This window comes from Dromaius novaehollandiae, unplaced genomic scaffold (assembly GCF_036370855.1).
Source record: "Dromaius novaehollandiae isolate bDroNov1 unplaced genomic scaffold, bDroNov1.hap1 HAP1_SCAFFOLD_32, whole genome shotgun sequence".
NCBI lineage: Eukaryota > Metazoa > Chordata > Aves > Casuariiformes > Dromaiidae > Dromaius > Dromaius novaehollandiae.
The window spans coordinates 22,735-43,409 of NW_026991447.1; the positions used below are offsets into that span (position 1 = coordinate 22,735).

Genomic DNA, 20,675 nt, shown 5'->3' on the forward strand with positions numbered 1-20,675 from the left:
AGCTGGGGGAAGAAATAAGGCCTCACGGCTGACTGGTCTGTGCACACCTCCGAGAGCAGCAAAGCTCTTCTTGGCAGCTGCAAAGGGGAAAAGGTCCCCTACAGGTAACACAACAGACAGACAGCAAACTACAGCCTTCAGTTTTTGCCATGGTTTTCTATTCAGCTACCTGATAGTTTGGCAGGGAGTGACCTTGCTCCCTGATCCAGCTTTACCAAGCATTTGTGGCCTCTGTTTGCAACAGCGAAGGCCAAGGCCGAGTTTCGGTGCCATCCCCGGCGTGCCTACCTCATCCGACTCCGACAGAAACTCTTGCATGATGTCACTCTCCCCAATGACTCGTATCGAACACACTGCAGGACAGAGAGCACTGGTTAGCGGGGGGCCCAGGGAAAAGGCAGTGCCCTCCCTCCCGGGACCACTCTGAAGGAAGGCAGAAGCAAACGGGTAATAACTGTTTCATGGGCTGCATGAAACAAGGTGGTATCCCTAGTCAGGAAAAGCCTTCTCAAAGCAAGGGCTTTCTAGGGTTGTATCGGGTTTACTAGCAGGAAGACTGATCAAGTGACAAGCATAAAGTGGTGTTGAGTAACTCCTGACAGGTGAAATCTAGGCCCCAGGCACCCAGCCAACAGGACATTTAAACTATACTTAAAAGTGGGCAAGTATTTCATAAATAGCACTTCTGCCTCTAAAAAGTTCTTCCAGAGGGACTGAAACTATTTGTGAATTCAGGCCAAGTTCAGCAAGAAAGTTTGAACCAAACTGTATCATGTTGCCTCCAACATTCAACCAGTCTCCCCCGTCCTACACCCAGTTGGTAAATGGGGATGAAGACAAACGAGCTGGGAAAGGCAGGGCTGAGGTATCAGCTGGGTGGGGAAATCTTGAACCACCACTATTGCGGGAAGAGGGGTTTTAATTCTAGGTGCTGGGTAAGAAGGGAGCCTGTTACGCTCAAACACCGAATCAAATATCCCCCAAGAAAGAGGCCTCAAATGTGACTTTCTCCCCATTCCGAAGCTTCCCTCCTCTTCCTCCTCTCCCTCAATCTCCAAGATTACTGGCAAGCAATACGACATGATAAATGAAAGCTCGTTGAGCATTAAAAACTAATTACACATTTTGTTGCTCTAAGTGCACTGCCAGCCAATAAACACACCCATCACTAAGCCGTGACAAGTCTGAGCTCCCTCTCAGCATTTCAGCTGTAAAATCCAATCCAGCTACAAATGAGCTTCTTTCCTTCACAGATAAGCAAATGTTGGTGAAGTTCAAGCTTTAGGATCACCACAGGAGGAGGTACCCCAAAGAACGGTTTCCCACTCGCAAGGAAGGCAGCATGCAACCTGGGCACCGCACCTTTCTCCAGGTACTCCTCGAGCCCTCGCCGCCGGGCGTCCAGCTGCTGCTCCGACAAGGAGAAGGGCCATTTCCCTGGGAGACGCGGGAAAGTGAAGTTGGCAAATTCCCGCTTCAGGTTCTGGTGCAGGATGGCAAACTCGCGGTACCGCTTCGAACAGAGCTGGCGGCCTGCCATGTAAACATTGTACACCTGGCAGGGAGGAGAGAAGAGTCTCACCAAGGGACAAAAAAGCTTTCCAAATACAAACTGGTTCAGTTCTGCCTTCCTGGACACACAGGTAGCACACAGCTACATCAGGAGGATTCGAGGTAGAATGAGAACACAACACTCATAGTTAAATGACGTTCGACTACCATCTCCTCCTCCTTTTGACAGCAGCAGGGTCAGCATGAACTCAAGGTGCTCTTCCACTACAAGGAGACAAGAAACACACCCCAGATCCCGTACAAAAGGCCCTGAGCCCCGATCCAGCAGTCACAGCTTTCGCCTGGATCATTTTCTGTACAGGCTGCACCCAGGAGGGTCCCTACCAGCCCGATGTCAGAGCAGCAACCGTGTCAATCACATCAGCTGCTTTCAGCCACGAGAGCATCCTCACATCTCAGAGGGGTTTGAAACGATGGCCGAATTTCCAGCTTGCTGCAGCATCGACCCTCGTGTTGCAGCAAAAGTCCCAGAGCTTTACTCTGGTTTCAGGGTCACAAATACTTTCCCCTGAGACACAGGGAGGTCCCAAATCGAGCAGGAGGCTTATGTTTGCATCTGGACACAGCTGCTGGCAGCTGTCAGGCACCAACTGTGCGAGAGATCCCATGGGAGAGAAGGCATTAAATCAATTAGAAACACCCCACGCTAACTAGCTTCTTTGCTATCCACACACTCTTCCAGTTTCGTTTTGGACACTGCTAAGGAAATAGGACTCCGGTCCCAAATAAGAAACCCAGAGCAGAGTTACGGTCACAGCACATTTCTCAGTGCTGTAATGCTCTTCAGGGAATTCCTTTCCCATTCATTAACCAGCCGCCTCCATTTTTAGAGCCAATCTGCTTAGTCTCGCAAGCAAGTTAAACAAGCTTTTATCTAGGCGTTGCTAATAGACCCTCAGTGATAAGGGAGCCCCAAACAGCAGTATGTTACCTTAATTAGCTCCACAGGAGGAAAGGGATGTAGTGGGAAGAGAGCAGGTTCGCACTTTTTTAAAAAAAATGTTGCACAAGGGAAGTGTTTGCAACCACAGCCCTTCCTCTGAAGCAGAGCATCGTCCTCCGCCATCCTCCCCAAGCCAAAGGGCTGGCAGGGCAGGGAGGCAGAGGCTGTCGAGAGGAATGCACTGAAGACTCGCATAGGGTGGCTTCACCAGCTCTCAGAGGACTCAAAGAATGGCAAAGCCAACCTGCTTCCGAGAAGAGGAGAGCCAAAACGGTCCCACAATCCTAGGTCATTTTTCCTCCACATTTGCACTCCAAATACCTGACTGAAGACCTTCAAAAAGGGATAATTTTCCAATAAAACCTTAACTTGCACTTTTTTAAGAAGCATTCGGCCCTTCCAGGACTGCCCTTGGTGGGGGAGAAGATGCCAGGATGGGATTAGGAGATCAGAACAACAGCTACTGTCAGTCCAGCAAAGAGCAGGCAGCCTCGGGCTACGCTTCTGCCCAGCTGGCCATCAGGCTCCTACCATTCCCCTGCAGCTCCTTGGCATTTTGCTTCTTTAAAAACTCATGTTTCTAGGACCCTTTTGCTCCTGCCCCTTACAGCATATCTGAGCTGACAGCATCACGTACGGAGGTGCAGTGCCTGGGGCTGGAATAGCAGGGCCGCGGGGAAAGCACCCACTCCCCGTTCTTGCTCTGCTTGGCTACAATCCTGCAGCCTTCGTTCTCCCAAGGATCCCATCTGTCCCGTTCGGAGACACGCAGGCTACGGTGACACATTGAAGTGAGTCTGACTCTTCAGAGGAGCTGAGTATAACTGAACCTTCTCCGCCTTTACACACACAGTTTCTGCATCACCGATGCTGGCTCATGCTTTCCCTGGGAAAACGCTTCCATCCTCAGCTGAGAGAGGAAAAAGTGATGAGCCAGGAGCCAATTCGTCATCCGTCTCCCAGCGCTTCGCATTACAAACATAAGCGTGTCCCGAGGCAGACTGCCCCAGTTAAGCCTCACTTGCAGTCTGGGAGGGTGAGAGGGGTCAGTGCATGACAGAAACCTTCCAGCCACGAGGCAAAGCAGTGTCATACCAAAGACACCTGACACTTGGCATCATGTCCCAAGTCCCTCAGCTTCATCACTCAGCCTAGCTCTGGCAAAACGAAGACAGCACAGAGAGCAGTAGAAAAATACGATTGGGATGTTGGTACAACGAACCCAGTTTGAGACCCCCTCCCACATTTAGATGCTGAAAACTGGTCCTGTGAGGATATTCAGCTCTAACACAAAGCTACGGGCTACCTCAGGAGCTGGGCAGCTGGTAACTGCCCTCCTAACAATAAGTTATTCGCAGAGGGAAGAATACCGCCCTTGTGGCCGGCTTTTGTCTCTACCAGTCGCGTATTGAAACGCGGAGCCAGCTGGAGCTCGGCTGCAGGCTCTGCAGATCCTCTCCGCAGCTCAGACCTGCGGCACGTCCTCAAAGCGATGGTCGGCAGCAAGCTGCACAGCAAGACGCAGGGTGCTGGAGGAGCTGGTGGATGACGCAAGCCCCCTGAGGTCTGCAAGCCAAGCGTCCGTGAACATAACGCAACCAGGCGACCAAGTGGAACAGCTAAGCGAGGCCTAGCCCACCGAGGACATTCAACACACCCCAAATGTTGCAAGAGGAACAGTTCTGGGTACACGTCTGCCTTCATCCAACCCATTTCAGATCTCTCTCCAGGCTGCTTCCAGGTTTGTTCTGCCTAAGAAAGGAATCGCTGTGTCTAATACCCCAGGCCAGCCTTATCCTGCCCCTCCATCTCAGGGCAAGCTGGTCCCAGGAACACCACATCTCCTTCGGTCAGTCATCCCAGTGTCCCTTCCGACCTGAATTATTCTATCCTAGCTGCTGCCACATCCACGCGTCACGGGAGAAAAGCAGGGATGAGTTTGGTCTCAGCATATGCTGACCACAGAGTCATTGCCACAACTCGGCAGCAAGCTTGAGGAGCGTATCTGAAAGCAGCCCAGAACTGCTTCAGCCACCACGGAAGCAGGTGAAACTGAAGGCCTGGCCAAGCTTTACTCCCAATCCGTCGGGATCTCAAGACGGCAAAAACCAGGAAGGACCCCAGACCAAGACTGGAGGGGCTGCTGAAGCGAGGGGTGACACGGGCATCCCTGCAGAGCAGCCCTACACCCCCAGCAGCACGTCGGGCACAGAAGGCAGTGCCCAAGCTGTGAGCCCCAGAGCTCAAACAGGGGATGCTGCAAGCAAGGGCCGTGCACACTCGCACAGCGAGAGCTGCTCTGCAGTGCCAACAGGAGCAAAAGCCACAGGTTCGGCAGGTCCGTTGCTGCAACTCAGGTTTGATCCCCTAAAATAGGGCCATTTTTACAGCTGCTGTTCCAACTGCGAGGGCACCCCAAGTCACAGCACAGGTGCAAGCTAACAGCATCCCTGGTGCCACTAACAGCATCTCCCCTTCAAGCCCAGTGCATGCTCCCAGCTGTAAGCACAATAAATACCATCAAGATAACCAGATTTAAGCATTCAGCTGCAGCTGATAATGGCAGCATATAGCCCATATAATAGTGTCTGATTCTGCAGCTGATTCAATCCGTAATTAGTAAAGCTTCACTGGAGCTAAGAGGAAAACAAACTGAAGTGGTATTCTGCAATATGAAGTGATGAGATTCTCCTGAGATCACGGGAATGCAATGGGAATTGCCACGCAGAACAAGACGGGCTCCCCCCAAATTGTTATAATTCCACGAGAAGGGAAGCGTATTGGAAATGTGAAAAACAGCATTTCCTTCCCACAGGCAGCCTTCCCTAATAAGCCAGGATCAATCTGAAGCCTCGGAGGATGCATCCATTTCAGGTACTTTTGTTACAGAGCAGGTTCTCGCCGAGACTGAGCGCCAGCCTCCCCAGCAAACGCAGCTGGGAGGGGGCACCCAAAGCAAAGGCTTTTTACAATTATTTCCCCCACACCCACAAAAGGGAAAAGAAAAGGAAGAACTCGCACAGAAGAGGTCAGGCACTCATTTCCCGGGCATCAGAACTACCGCACACGCGAAGAGAGGCGCTAGGGGAAACGGGAGCACGAGGGATCAAGCCGTGACTCCCGAACCGGGGGAAGGTTTTCCTCGTTCTGCGCAGGGCAGAGGTTCGCTCTTACACAGCGTGCTCTCAGGAAAGGCAGAGGGAAACCAACAGAGATTACAACAGCTTCATGCTGTAGATGGGAAGTTATGCTGCCAGGCATCTGTTCTTATTGCTTTTACATCCATCACTGATGTCCTTAGCACTTGATGTAAAATAGGAGGCACAAATATAAAAGCACATACAAGCTAAATAGTAACTCCCTATTTAATCTTCACAAGAGATCAGACTATCCAAGCTGCATTAATAAAAACTTCCCAGCACACAGACAACAGCTGCAAAAGAATAACCAAACACGACAATAGGGACAGGCGAGCCTAAATAAGACAGTTTCAAAGAGAGTCGATAATAAGTTCATTCATCTCCATCCTGAACACAGAAAGAAAGCGTTGCCATCAGTTGTCCCTAACACCACGGAGCACACCAGCTCGGGGCGCAGACCCACGCCGATCTCCAGAAGGCACGTCCCAAACCGATACTAACCACAAACTTCTCGCCGTTTTGCTCCACGTGCTTGTATGTGGGGATGGAGATGGGCACAGCTTGTTTTTCTGTGTAGTCATAGAACGACTGCCCCAAAGAGTCATCACTCGGATCAAGATTATCTGCCTCGTGGGGAGGTACAGACAACACGGTCAGAATTAACTCCTTCTCTCCTGCGCGAATCAGGTCCACCACTTGTTTGTGAGTTGCCCCTTCCACATTCACCCCATTCCTGTAAAAGAGAAAGCATAGAGGCCATGAGCAAGGCAAAGGTGACAGCAGAGCCCTCAAACCAAGCCAGGACCAGCCCAGCAGTACATCACGTATCTGCTTCCCTTGAAAATTTCCCAGTTGAAGATGTCTGCGGCTTCAGATCTGTTCTCCTAATAGGTTACACAAGCTAGGAAGGAGGGAAAAAAAACAAACAAACAAAAAAAATCCCCCTTCTTAGTTCTCATGTTAAAATTCTGCAAGTTCTGCTTCGGTGGAGGTGTGTTTTGCAATTCAGTTCTGCCTGCAAAGCACCAGAAAGCCGACCGCTCTGCCGGCGTGCGCTTCGCAAGAGGACTGAATTGCTCGGCTGGTCTAGTTTCATTCTGATCTAGATTAACTAATTTTCCAACCAGTGATTTCTTGGGTTATTAGTTACTGAATTATGTTTAATGACTTCAGAAACAGCTAAAACTTCTTCACAAAGTTCAGGCACCCCATTACATCTTTAATCCAATTTTTGCAGTTTTTAGCATTTCTTAACCTCCCAGAACACTGCATGACCCTCGACAGCTCCAAAACAGATTTCCCTAAATATGAATTGAAATATCCAGGTGAACGAGAATGAGAAAGCAGGCAGATACGTTTGTGGAGTGAAGATAAGCGATTTCAGAGGCTGTTGTCCCCATCAACCAAGACACAGCACCCACAAGCACACCTACTTTGGTGCAATGCAAAGGAGATGCACATTCGCTTAAGCTACTTTTAGACAAACTGCTTTGCTTCACCCCCAGACAGCCCAGGAGCACTGGTGCACTCTACAACATTTCCACTTCTTAAACTGTTCCAACTTGATCACAAGAGCACGTCCAGTTACGCCCCAAGCTTTCTACAAGCCCTCTGAAGACCTGAGACCCATCCAAGCCACCTCTAAGCATTCCTGACATTCCTGCTCTCCCTGCCAGACCTGGGCAGTTGGTTAACCCCCGCTTTGCTCTTGCTTAGCCCAGAAGATACAGACCACACCTTGGCCAGCTTGGAGAGACACTGCTTGGAAATGAAGCCATAGGTCCAAACAGAGCTGTTCGGTTCTCTTCCAAATCTGGAAAGGGACAAGCCTGTTTTTCTTCCTGATAAGAGCTAAATTTAGTATCATGCCTCCATAAACTTTCAGTCATCACAAGTGTCTCTGTTAGAGTTTGGTATCCGAAACATTCCCTGTATAAACAGGAACAGGCAGAGCTTCACCCACTGCATCCCTACCCGGCAGCCTGGACATGCTCAAGCCAGGCTGCCGGCGAGCCCGGAGATCGTTAGAGACAACAGGTCCCTTTTCACCTCTCCTTCCCCAGCAGCAGCTTGAAACAAGCCTGGAACAAACCAGCTGAGGGGCTTCTGGTTGCTGCCAAACTGCCACCAGCAACCAAGCCTCAACCCCAGTTTGTTTTCCTTTACACCTAGGGATTTCTCTACCATAAAGCCTAGTGTAACCAGCAGCACAGAATAGGGGTTATGGTCATTACCTGACGCTTCAGAGGAATGCAAAAGGAAAGCAGCCTGCGCTTTCCCAGCCCCGAATGCCGACCATGCAGGCAGAGGGAGGAAATTCTCTCAACTATTCCCTCTGGCAAGCTGGCGACTTCTCCCTGGAGCCCGAGAACAGATTCTCACCATCCTACTGCTGAAGGCCTAATGTTAGTCACAGAAGCACCTGAGCTTGCCTTAAGTCAAGTGTGGGTTTGGGATTTTCATCTCCAGCTCTCAAATGAAAAAGAACAGCTCTTATCACTTTGCATCAATCATTTTTTATTGAACCTTTTACTTTTAAGAATCATCCTGGAAAGATCTGATCTCAACTTACAAATCTGTGTGACAGATCCCAGGCTCTGAACCAAGTTTAAAAAAGCAAAAAAACCCAACCAAACAACAACAAAAAAACCCCAGTGCTTGTGCGTATACTCCGTGCCAAAGACAGTGCTTGTGCTTTGCCATGAATTGGATGAGAAAGCTTCCTCCAGCTTGGGTATTAACCACAGTTATCAGCCTACTTCAAGCTCAGCTACACAGAGCTCCCATATAAATCTCAGGGAGGGAATAAAGCAGCAATCCTTGGATGCAGCCTCTGGGCTCTTCAGGATAAGGGTGCTCGAAAAGCCACGCACAGCTTTTACAACAACCATTGCATTAGGCCATCAAGTTCATGAAGCAGGAAAATCCCCTCCGCACTGGCCAGCTCGACCGCGCGGTGGGAGCACGGCCTCTAACGCAGCAAACTCCATCTTGCAGGGCAGTCCTCACTCCTGAGTCAAGCTGTTAGTCACCGAAATTCAGTGTCACATTAAAGAAATTATCACATTTGTTCCACCTGATCAACACTCATGTGCTGCTAGTTTATACTTACACGGGAAATCATTTCCATGTGGCTAGAACTAAATCCTGCCCCCATGTAATTTCGTTCGATGGGGTTATAGAGCCAGCAGCTCTGGTGGCACAGCGACTGAAGCTGGTTTGTCCCCACCAGGTACTGCACAAGGGACGTCAGGCCGTACCAATCCTCACCTGCACGTTTCAGTCCTGCCCTGAGAACAGGAGACTGAAGGCAGGAGAGTTTAGTCACCGTCTCGCACCGAATCTCGAGCCGCCTGCGGAGTCTGCTGCCAGCCGGCGACGGGCAGAGCCGTCCTTCCAACTGGCAACGCAGGCTTTTGGCCACCGCCACCCACACTGAGGATTCCAGGAGTCTCCTCCTAAAGTCTTCAAAAGTCAAGGATGGTTTCCAGTTACTCAGCCCCAGCTGGATTTGAACCAGGTCCTCAACGTAATTTCCCCGTCGGCAGAGACCTCAGACGCTGCAACTTTCCCCTCTGCCAGCAGACTAAGAACAAACATTTCAGCAGTTTCCTCCTCTTCCTCAGCCCCTGGTCATTTCTGCTGCCACACATCTCCTCCCAGAGCTGAGACAGGACCCAGGAGCCCTCAGCACATGGGGGGGACTCGGACACCCCATCCCTCCCAACAATTAGACCGCAATGCAACATTTCATTCACAAAAAAAAGATAAAACTCGCTCCCAGTTCTCGATCACTCCAAGCTGAAAGGCTTCTTTCCAAGATGAGATGCTATTTCAATAGCAGCCCTGCTGCCCCTCCGCTACGCCGGCCTCCTGCTCCGCAGCCCCAAGGAGCAGAAAGGAGCAGGCGGTACTGCAGCAGCACAGGGCCGGAGGACTAGCACCTTTGCAAGAAAGTCACCATAGCAACTCAGCCTGCAATAATCATCAACAAACCTAAGAAGAAAGAGAACAGCAAATCATATGACAAAGAAATCAGAAGCATCTGGCAAGGCGAGATGAGCACAGCTGAGCAACACGCTGTTTACTCAGCCACAAACGGGTCACAGGCTCTGAAGGGCCGAACGCGCTTTCCTAAGACAACGGGACACTTGGATCCTCTTCTCTTGAAGCGACTGTCTTGGTCTGGAGTTGAGGGGGAAAAAATAATAAAAGAAATCTAGAAGTTCCCCATACCCTGCCGGGGGGCTGACCCCATCCTAGGAGATGACTGCTCATCCCAGGGCTATTGGTACAGCTCCTACCCAGGCTGAGCTGACGCTACGTTGGGCTGGGTCCATGTGTGCCTTACAGAAAGGACACCTGGATACAACAGCAGCAGAAGACAACCAGAGCCAACCAACTGTTCCGCCGGCAAAGGAGGTACGGGGAGACAGGCTGCATGGCTCTGCTGTGCACGAGAAGCGAAACAAAGGAGAACTCTGCTCGACGTGGAGAAAACAATTGCGTGATGGGAGACGGCGGCCAGGCACATGCAATCCCCAGCACGGCCCGTCAGATTGCAAAGGAAGAGCAACTTCCTCTGACAAATCACTTCTCTCAGCTACATGTCACCGAACGCAGATGTGGTTAAATCAGGAACACGAAGTTCTGCCATCTTCCACGGCATGAGGTTGGGCAAGTCTTCTTCCCTCAGTGCCCAGTTTCCTCCTCAACTTGCAGAGGGTGCAAGGTTTCTTCACAGAAAGGTTAACGCAGGTTCGCGGAGAGCTCTGAAGTCAGTAAGAAGTGATTTGAGAGCACAACAACCCTGCTTGGCCTTCGAGCAGCGCAAGTGGTGAGTGAGCAGAGGGGACGCACGCCCTTGCCGCAGTCCAACGCATGGCCAAAGATGCCAGCGACGGCAGGCCCGGGCTGAGAGTCCGGACTGTGACCTGGGGCAGCGGCACACTTTGCCGTCCGCTGACACGACCGCAAAGCAGAAACCACGGCACGCGCGGAACAACATCACCAGTCACCGCCAGACGCGACGCACTCACCCGTCGGGGCTTGCCTGGTGCTACGGGGAAAGCCGAGCTCCGAGGGTTACAGCAGGTTACGTTTAACAGAAGATCTTTGGCCTGTGCTTCTGCAAGCTCCTGCCACCAAAAGCCATGCCGGGGGGCAGAGGATGCGAGTGTTCGTTCACCATAACGAGTTAAAGAGCCTCTCTGAAAGTGAGTTTCCAAAGTGCTCGGCCAAAGAAAGTGCGCGGCAGCTGTGGGCTGGCACAGCACCATGGCTGGGAGGAACGAGCTGCTGAAGCACTCGCTGACTCCACGAGCCGTGCCCTCCCGACTCCGCGCCCTCTGCCAGCACGGGACAGCTTCCCCCTAAAAAGCATCTCCCTGACCAGCTCTGTCTGAACCCAGACACACCTCTAGGAAAACATTTTCAATGGTCCCTGCAGTAAAAACAGGAACCGCTCACCGACACTGGGAAACCCTGAGGATGTATTTGACAAAGCAAAATTCCCCAACGTACCAATGTTAAAGAGCAGATTCCTAGGACAGAAGAACATTACACTTATTTTCTCCAGTTGTACAATGAATGACTCATTCTCTGAGAATATTTCTTAAAATTTCCCCAACTATCTGTCTGTCAAGAGATGACAAGGAAATTTACTGGAAGGAAGCCGGCAATAAGCTTCCTTGAGATTAAGACCAAGGTCTGCCTTTGCACTTTGTTCCGTCAGAAAGTACCAACGCAACCAAGGAACCACTGGAGAAACTATTTTTAAGTCATCTTTACAGTCTTGCTTGCACTAGCCTTGCTCTTCCAGCAGATGAAGACTCCTTGTTGTTCCATGCTACCAGCACGGGCACCACGGCAAAGCACAGCTCAGATCCCAGCTCTGCAGTCTGCTGTCAAGACACAACCTGCATAACCTGCAAAAAAGGAGCAAGAGTGGCCAGGACTCAGTTTTGCCGGTGAAAAGATTCTTCCCGCAGCTCAGCTGTGTCGGGCAGGAATCGCACTGCTTTCTCCCCCCGGCGTGACAGAACCAGGCTGGCAAGAGTCTGCAGCGTAGATGTGGCCTAAGGAATAAAACCGGCAGCAGCTATTCACACCACAGTTTCATGTGTCATCTGTCTCTTAATGGAGACCGTCTGCCAATACACCATCTTCCCCACCCAACGCTCTGTATCTCCCAGCTCCCGACACTTGGCTCACAACGCACGTGGCTCCGGCTCTGTCCAGGACAGGTTGTCTGTACGTTAAGCCCATACTAAGACTCCCATAAAATTCAATACATCCCCAAGAAGCCGCCTGCATTCCTGCTTCTTCTGTAATACACCACTTCTCACCGCTAATCAGCTGTGGGAGAGATTTTAAGCGCAGCGCTAAGACTACAGTGGCGGCGACAGATTACTCCCTGCTCCAGGAAGGGCTGACGAGGGAAGAGCAGCGCTGAAAACGAGATCCAGCGACAAGGGCTGTCACCGCACGGATCAGCAGGGCTGTCACCGCACGGATCAGCAGCCTCCTCGGGAGAGGCTCTGGAAATAAAGATGAATAGCTAACGAGCTTACTGGACACGGTGGCGTGGGACAGCTTCTCCAGGCTTGCTGCAGCAGCCACCGAAACGGACGCTTCATCATCTCGATTCCCCCTCCCTCCTCAAATCTGTTCAACCAGCTAATCCCAAACACCAGAACAGCTTCACATGGAAATACCTTCCAGGGTGCATCCGTGAAGAGGCAGCCGCCGCGCCGCGGACAGTGCCGGGTCCCGTCCGCAGGTCCCCAGCACCGCTACGGAGGCACCCCGATAGATTGGCAGCAGCTTTACTGTAGTAGCCTGGATACGTCACGGTTACACCCTCCACCCACCGCTACGCCAGACCCAGCTTCTCGGAGTTTATCGCACAGATGAGCATCAGCTTTCGGCTGAGTGATATAAATGAGCCCAGTCAAGCTAAACATACCCAACAGACAGCATGTGGCAAAGCCCGGAGCCATCCCCTAGCCTTCCTAGTTCCAGCTTCATGTTTTAACCACAAAATTGCATCCTTCTCCCTGCCCGAAGGGGAATGAGAAAAACGGCATTTTGTGGCTCGAACGCTACAAGTTCCATCCCAGAAGCAGCAAACGGGGTGCTGGACTCCGGCCCCAAACTGCTCAGTACCTAAAGCCACGCAGCAGTTGGTGGGAGCCTTCCTTAAACTGAATCAACATAGTCCTCAGATCCCAGGGCGTAATCCTGCCTGGGCTGTGCAGCTGAGGCCTAAGCAGCATTTCCCCATTTCTAATCTGTCAAAGGCTCTTACCAGAGGGGAAGCCAATCTTCCTCTTTCACAGCTAAGAAGTCCAGACCCTCCTCAATATTATTCCAACCAGATACAAAAAAAAAAACTAGGAGGAAGCGAACGAGTGCAACTCCAGTGACCTTTCCAACTTCCGTTCTGTCTCACATAAGAGAAAAGGTTGGGATAATTACCATTTTCACCCAAGCTTCTTACAACATTTTAAGGAAGTTCTGTGCATATTTATGTGCTCTGCTCTAGCAAATAATATGATTGCCATTCACCTGCTCCAATTACGAGAGCAACGACTCCTTTTAAATTAACACTTTGGAGACACTCGGAAAGACGACAGAGCATTAACATTTCAGAAGGTTAAAAAACTATTACTGTAAAGCAAACAAATATTGACTCGGCAGGTAGAAAGCTATTTGTCTTACTGAAAAAGGAAAAATATTTTGGATACTTCAGCAACTAAACCTCTATCAAATCCATTCTGGAAATTCGGAAGGAATTAGTCGCAATCGGTTTCTACCCCAGCGAAACACCATCAGCAGGAGAAGGACACGATCTAGGCCAAGGCCTCCAAAGTTTTGCCTTCTCTGAACCATCAGCCAAATCGCCCCAAGATGACTGGAGATGAAGAGGGCACCCAGGCCTTGCAGCTGGACTACAAGCCCCAGTACTGGAACAGAGCTGGGCTTCTAAGAGTAATTTTCCTGACTGACGCAAAAGCAATGATTTTTGTCTGCTCCATTTGTAGACCCAGATTCTCCCTCAGAGAAGTTCAGGCTGCTGCCTACTAAGTCCAAGCCTGCGACAGTGGCATTGGTTTTCCAGCCATGCCCTTTCGCAGAGCTCTACGCAACGTCAGCAGGACCCCAAGGACTCTGCAGACCACAGGCTGAAAACCACCATCACGGGACACTTCTCTAGGGACGTGCATGAAGAGTCGGGCAGGGTCGGTCTCTCCAGCCCTTTGCAACACCGTCACAGTCAACAACAGCTTGGAAAACGGGTGGTTCAGGAGACCACCAAGACTACGCAGAGGAACTGACCCACTTTCTTCATTATCTCAAGCTGAACAAAGCACAAGGAGACAGCACAGACAGTGAAAATGGGTTTAAATTTCCCCAGCTTCAGTAATCTTTCCTAGCAACATACAGAAAAGTCTGTTCAAATATACTGTAAAAGCGTTAAACCAGGGTAGATAAAACAGCTCTTACTTTTATCTAATTGTACACTTAACAGAAAACGCAGTGCACAAGGGTTCTTCATTTACCCACTGCTGTTCTCTCTCACAAGAGGAAAAAAACAAAGAGATATATTTGCAGTTTTTGCTCTAACAGCCGATGTTGGCCTTATTGAGCGGCAGGTAAAGCTGAGCACAGGCTAAAAAGAGCAATCGGGAGACCAGAACTATTCCCAGTTCTAATCTCTAGCCTTAACTGGGTGAACACACTCCCTCTCTCTGCACCTGAGCAGCTCCATTCATAAGACAGGGAAGAAGCTGCTGACCCACCATGAAGCGCTCCAAAACGTGCAGGAAAGCATCTCTGCTTGCGGCAGGGGATGCAGCCCGGAAAGGCTGCCGGGAATTCAGAAACGTGCCCAGGAAGACGGTGCTTCCCCAAGGGTAGCGGTACATTTAAGAGCCAGGGGGAGGAAAGAAGTCCGTCGGCTGGCGACTAGAGGGATTTCAGGTTTGCGAGGCCGCGAGCCAAACCTAGCACCTTTTGTGAGTTACCACCACTGCAAACAGGCTTACAGCAACCACAGCGGCAAACAACCGATGTCTAAACCCACGAGGGCGGGCTGTATCCCCATGTGCAGCTGCACCAGCACTTCTTCTACCTTCTCACCATCCAGGTGTACAAGATAAAGCTTCCAACACTTTGACTGAATCCAAAGAAGAAAAGAAAGAGGTTTCCTAAACCACTTGAGGTTAAGGAGAAAGAAGCCCTTAAAGACTTTGGCCTAGGTAAGCCTGCTGACCGGTCTGTAAGGTGATTTTCTGGCAACGTGCCCTCTGTGCAAGCTGCAAAGCACTGCGAATTAACAGCGCGCACAGCTGTCTCCTCCTTTTCACAGACAGTTCTGTACTTTTCCAAAGCAGAATCAGCTTTCTGTGCCCCGAGTCAATACACAAAATTAGACTTTAGACCAAGAAGGGAGAGAGCATAATCTCCCAAAGAGAAGGAGCTGGTCTGTTTGTGAAGAGCTGCAGAAGTCAGTGCATGTACTTCTGCTCACACATCATGCCCAAGTCACTCTCCCCACGAGGGTTCGGGAAAAAAACACCCCCGGTGTAGGCTATTCCATCAAAACCCATATCAAGGGGTACAACAGCTTCCTCTGAAGCAGCAGGTGCTGTGACTGTTGCAGATAGAGACTGTTTCTCAGCCCTGGCAGCGTAAGGTACCCCTTTACCTGAGGAATTACACCTAGACCTGGCCAGGTTTCAGCTGCACGCAGTTCAATAATATTGAAAACCGAATCCCTTCTTTAGCCACTCGATTATTTTCAGCAAGCGTCCCTGCAAACAAACTAAACACCAGTGCCATTTTCTTCCCCGTCAAGATTAGTTATGATTGTCATTCAGGGTGATAATCAAGAACTAAATTAGCTTTCACTGTCTGTCTCCAGTGCCCTCAACACCCACAAACACACAAGCTAAGCAGATTAGAAAGCGCTCCCTTAGTTAAGTTGCAAAACCAGCCTTCAAAAGCAAGTGGCCTGAGCTAGATGTTAGATACAGCAGTGTAATACGGTTAAGGATGGCAACGAAGAGCTTTCTACCAAGCACAGGAATCTAAATAAACCCTTCAGACACAGCACTCGAAACGTCCTCAGGTTTCCGATGAGGACTGCAAAGCAGTTCGCACTTCACCTCGCTTCCCCACAGAGGAAAACCACACTCACGTCGCTGCTGCGGCGTCCCGGAGCCTCCAGCCGAAAGAGGAGCAGCTTTCGGGGGGGTCTCCGGGTATTCGCGCAGCGCACGCTGGCTCTGCGAGCCGGCCAGGTGAAGAGCCTTGGAATGAGAGACACCACAGACAAATTACCACGTGCTAAATATCCTGTTACGCGGCGCTACCACTTCAGACAAGAACAGGCTAGAGCACAAAAGCCGAAGTAATTTGATCACGGCCACGCAGCGGAAGAATCTCGTCTCTCAGGCTCTCGCTCCAAAAACCTCTGATCCAGGCCCGTCTGCAGGAGTCAAACTCCAGGAAAGTTACAGGAGTCCGAAACAAAGCCCTGCTCTGAAATAAAGAGCCTGTTCAGAAAACACCCTACCCCGTACCTGCCTTTTGACACCCACGTGAGATTCGCAGAGGTGCTGAGCACCCTACTGAAACGCCAAACTCTCACTCAACAGCCCAACTACAGATCTAAAAGTCCAAGTTTCAGCGAGTTCGCTGCGAATCCCAAACCACCGGACCATCCCGTGGGCGAGTTAAGTGCCCTTGATCCAAGCCAGGGGCTTGAAAAAACTGGATTCACGGGGCCTCCAAAGCAGCCGCCGCAGCGGACGGGACCTAAGGCAAATTGGCTCGTGCCTCCCGGGGAACGCCACCCCCACCATTGTGCGCAGGGTGCTGCCGTGGAAAGGAAGGGAAATCAGAGCTATTTTTGGAGTCAGTTTTATTGTTTTCTACTTGCAACTGTGCTGATTTACTTGCAGGAGCTGGATTTTAATAGATCCAGGGAGAACTAACGCTCACTTTCTGCTCTCGGCAGAGCGCGCAGAGACATAGGGTCTTTGCACGGCCAAAACATGACCGGTATCATGTAACATTTTAGGGCTGGCAAGCTGATTTATGCAGCCAGGTCAACAAAAGCGATAGCTGATATTGGAAAAGGGTGAAAGCTAATCTCACAAGTGCTACAAGAAGATACATGGGCACATTAAAAAGCGACTTCTCCCTCAAGATCACGCTGTGCAGAAGCGGAAGATACAGCAAAAGGAAAACTCCTGTTCTTTCAATCCACAGTTACTCCCTGCCTTGAGATGGGGAGAGAAGCCGGGAGTCCAGACAGCCAGGAGACAACCCCCCCTCCTGCCCCCAAGCTGGGGGCAGACCTTATTAACGGTCCTCATTAGCAGGTCTCGACTCTTTCAAACACCGCAGCGTGGTTTGGCTGTGGAGTAAAAGTCAGACCCTTAGCTGGTGTAAACACTTAACTGGCCTAGAAGCCAGGGACCAAACCCCACCTCCAGCCCTGGCCTCAAAACATACCTCTAATTTTAAACACACCATTTTAAGGGTTTCCCACAGCAGGCATGAGGGAGAATTTCACCTCCGCATCTTGTAACGCGTACAGGTAATTCCCTTGCTCAATAGACGCTGTTCTCACGTAGGTCCTCCAGGTGCAGAATTCACCCCCAACCCCCAAACAGTTTTTCTGCACATAAAATCAGAGCATGAAGTATTTGGGTCACAGAGGAGGGAGCCAAGTCTGAGCACCGAGCCTTCTGCAGGACACGGCCAAACTCTCTAGCCGAGGGCTAGTCAGAACAGCTCTTCTCTGCCGGCCCCAACACATGCTGTTGTCCTTCACACGCTGCAGCCTGCAGAGACTGGCAGCAAAGTATTCCTGCTGCTCTGAAATCCCTGTAATTAATAAGTAATTGAACTTAACCACCTCGGCATGAACTACAAATACATAAAGACCAGCAGGTATCTCACAGCTCAGCACAGGCAGAACCAACCCAAAGCATCAGAAGCTAAAGGGACACATTGATGACTTCTTAGAGCCGCAGCCTGTTGAGGTTTGTTTTTTCAAAGACATTTAACTGATGCCAGTCACCAAACATGGGCTCAAAGTTTAAGGGTTGGGGGAAACCAGTCTCAACATAATCAAAGCATTCCTACAGAAAGATGTTTTCAGGTTCACATCGTAAATCCTGCTGCAAAGTAACAGCACAGCTACCGCACAGCCCTGGATGTCCTGAGGTCCCAGTGACACGAGAAGAAAAAATAACTGGCCAGTCCCATCCTCAAGTGTGTGTTTCCCTCTCTGCTTCCTACTGTCAAACCGTACTGCTCCAGGGGGTGGGAAGGAAGGATACTTTAACTCCATTCTTGAGAGCATCCCTGTCTCTTCCCAAAGGATTTTCTCCCCATTCCAAGCATATTCAGAGGTGCTCTCGCTGCCTCCTTCTCCAGCCATGCCCACAGCAGCCCCACGTTCACCTCCCTCCAGGGGAACCAACGCCCCCAGTCACATCCCCTTCCCTCTGCTGTCCCCCCCCCAGACTTCCTCAGGGCTCCCCTTCCTTCCAGACACCCCCCTCCACATTTCCTAACCTACCTCCCCTCCTTACAAGGGATCACTCCAGGGACGAGCTTTCCTTCAGAAGCTCAGTTTCTCTCCCCCCAAAACCACCCCCCCCCCGCAGTCATCCCCCTGCCACCTGCCCTGCCCAGCCAGGGTCCCTGCTGATCTGTGGACTTGGCTCCTGCGCATATTTCTTGCTAAGGGGTCCCCTCCCACAGGGCAGAGAGGGGTCCCCCTGAAGTGGGGGGGCCCCCTTCCACTTTCTTCGACAACAATCTCCAGCCTCACAAGCCTAAAAACTTTTCCGCAGTGAGTATCACCCAAAGGACAGCTGATGCCCACCTCAGTCCTGCCCATCAAAGGATCTTCTGGGGGGAAAGAAGGGTCCAGCCCTCCCACCGCTGCCTGGGGGAGAGACTCCATGTCCTCCCTCCGCCTCTTCGAGGACGGTCCCCAGCTCTAACCGCCACCTCTCTCCAGACAATCTCTCTTGCTGGAGGTGGAGATGGCAACACAGGCCCTTCCTCATCTACTATCTATTAGCTCTCCCTGCTCTGGGATCCAAGAGATCTCCCCCAAAATAAAGGTGAGGGGGAAAATCTCCCCAAGGATGGGAGGTCTGGGAGGCCACCAAGGCAAATGACATGTTGGAGGTGACCCTTAGATCCACCCTCAAAGAAAGAGAGGCTCCCTATGGAGACAGGAGAGCCCTCACCTTCCCCAGAGAAGCTCTTCCATGGGGCAGTGTCCTTCGATCCCTCCACCCCACAGAAAAGATCCTCTAAAAGCCTCAGGGAGGGGGAGGCTAGATCACATGCCCCCAAAAAGAGCAGCTGGACCACAACCCATCTGCAGAAAGAGGCACCTGAGAACCCACAGTGAGGGGGGAAGCCTGTCCACACCCCCTCTGTACGGAGGGGGCTCCCAGGAGGCGAAGGCTGGCCGACACCCCCTGAAAACCCCCGGGGAGGTGGAGGCTGGCTCAGCCCCCCTTATAAGGCCCCCAAAGGCCCTGGTGAGGGCCAGCCACCCGCAGAAGGGTCCCCCAAAGCCCCCAGTGAAGAGAGGCTCCTCCCCAGAAGGGTCCCCTAAAACTTCCACTGAGGGGACAGCACACCAGGCCCCCCATAAGAGCTCCCAGTGAGGGGAAGCTGGCAGAGCTCCCCCCAGTAAGTGCCTCCTCGCAAGACCCCACTGAGAGGAGATGAGAGCAGGTCCCTAACAGGAGCCCCCACCCCAAGGAAGCTTCCAGTGAGGGAGAACTGGCACAGCCCCGATAAAGCCCCCCCCGTGAAGGGAGACCAGCCCGGGCCCTCCAAGTCTCCAGTGAAGGGGGACTGGCCCAGGCCCCCTCCCGAAAGACCCCCACACCCCCACCGAGGCCCCCACCCTCCATAACGGTCCCCGCTGAGGGGGTACCAGCCCAGCCCCCCCCCCAAGGAGCCCCCCCAGCAAGGCTCAGCCCCCAGCGCAAGGGCAGCAGCGAGGCGGGGGAAGGCGCCCCCCCCCCCCGGGGGACCCCGAGCAGGGCGAGCGGCAGCGGGGCGCGGGCGGCCCGGGCGGCAGCGGCCCCCCCCGTACTCACACCTCCAGGATGCGGTCCCCCTTGCGCACCCCGGCGCGGTCGGCCGCCCCGCCGCCCAGCACAGCGCTGACGTGCTGCAGCGGGGCGTAGAGCTCGCCGTTGATGCTCCGCAGCTGGCCGCCCTCGCTCACTTGGCCGCGCACGTTGAAGCCGTAGCCGGACTCCGACTTGACGATGCGGACGACGCGGGGACCCCCCGGCCCCGCCAGGGCCCCGCCGCCGCCGCCGCCGTTCCGGTGCGGCGCCGCCGCCGAGCGCGGCAGCCCTTCGCCCTCCTCATCCGCCATCTTGGCGAGCAGCGCCCGGCCGGCCCGTCACGCGACCGCCACCGCGCCAGCCACCGTAGTGCACCCCCCACATCCAGGGGGTCGATGGGAAATGTAGGCCAAAGGCACTGCGGGGGCGGCCGGCGCGGAGCACGCTGGGAAATGTAGTCCGGCCTAGCGGGGCACGACGGGAAGGGCGGGCGGAGCGAGGGCTTCTGGGAGCTGTAGTGCCGGCCCGGAGCAGCCGCCATGGCAACCGGAGGGGAAGGGGCGCGCCCAGAGGCGGCTTTTTTGGGCTCCCTTCGAGCACATCAACGTGCGGGGCTGCCCAGCAGGCCCCGAGCAAGGCCCTTGCCCTCAAGGGTGGGGGGTGTCTTGGGCCACCCCCTCTGGAGAGGGGGGACACTGCCCCAGGAGGGGAGCAAGGGCCCAGAGGCAGCACAGTGCAACATGAGAGCCTTGTTCAAAGCAGAGCTGGAAGAGCTCCCTGCTGAATCACAGCTCTCCGAGCACAGTAAAGGCCCCCCCAGCAGCCTCGGGGCCAGACTGGGCCCAGGGGGCTCGTTTCATTTTTGTGCCCAAGCACGGAGCGCTTCACCCC

The 20,675-nt window shown here is 52.5% G+C and overlaps 1 protein-coding gene across 4 annotated transcripts in view; it reads right to left on the reverse strand.

Moving 5' to 3' along the window:
* LOC135326608 (sorting nexin-27) overlaps positions 1-20,148 on the reverse strand; it is a 40,866-nt gene extending 20,718 nt beyond the window's left edge. For 3 of the 4 annotated variants that reach the window (XR_010386915.1, XR_010386914.1, XM_064504424.1), the window contains exons 1-4: positions 19,809-20,148; positions 6,157-6,388; positions 1,363-1,555; positions 289-353 (exon numbers count right to left, since the gene is read on the reverse strand). Coding sequence is in view for 2 of the 4 variants with exons in the window: in XM_064504424.1 (XP_064360494.1) it covers positions 289-353; positions 1,363-1,555; positions 6,157-6,388; positions 19,809-20,095 (777 nt within the window). In the remaining 2 variants the exon portion in view is untranslated. The remainder of the gene's footprint in view (positions 1-288; positions 354-1,362; positions 1,556-6,156; positions 6,389-19,808) is intronic. The other variant, XM_064504425.1, reaches the window with a different exon arrangement.
* Positions 20,149-20,675: the final 527 nt, after the last annotated feature.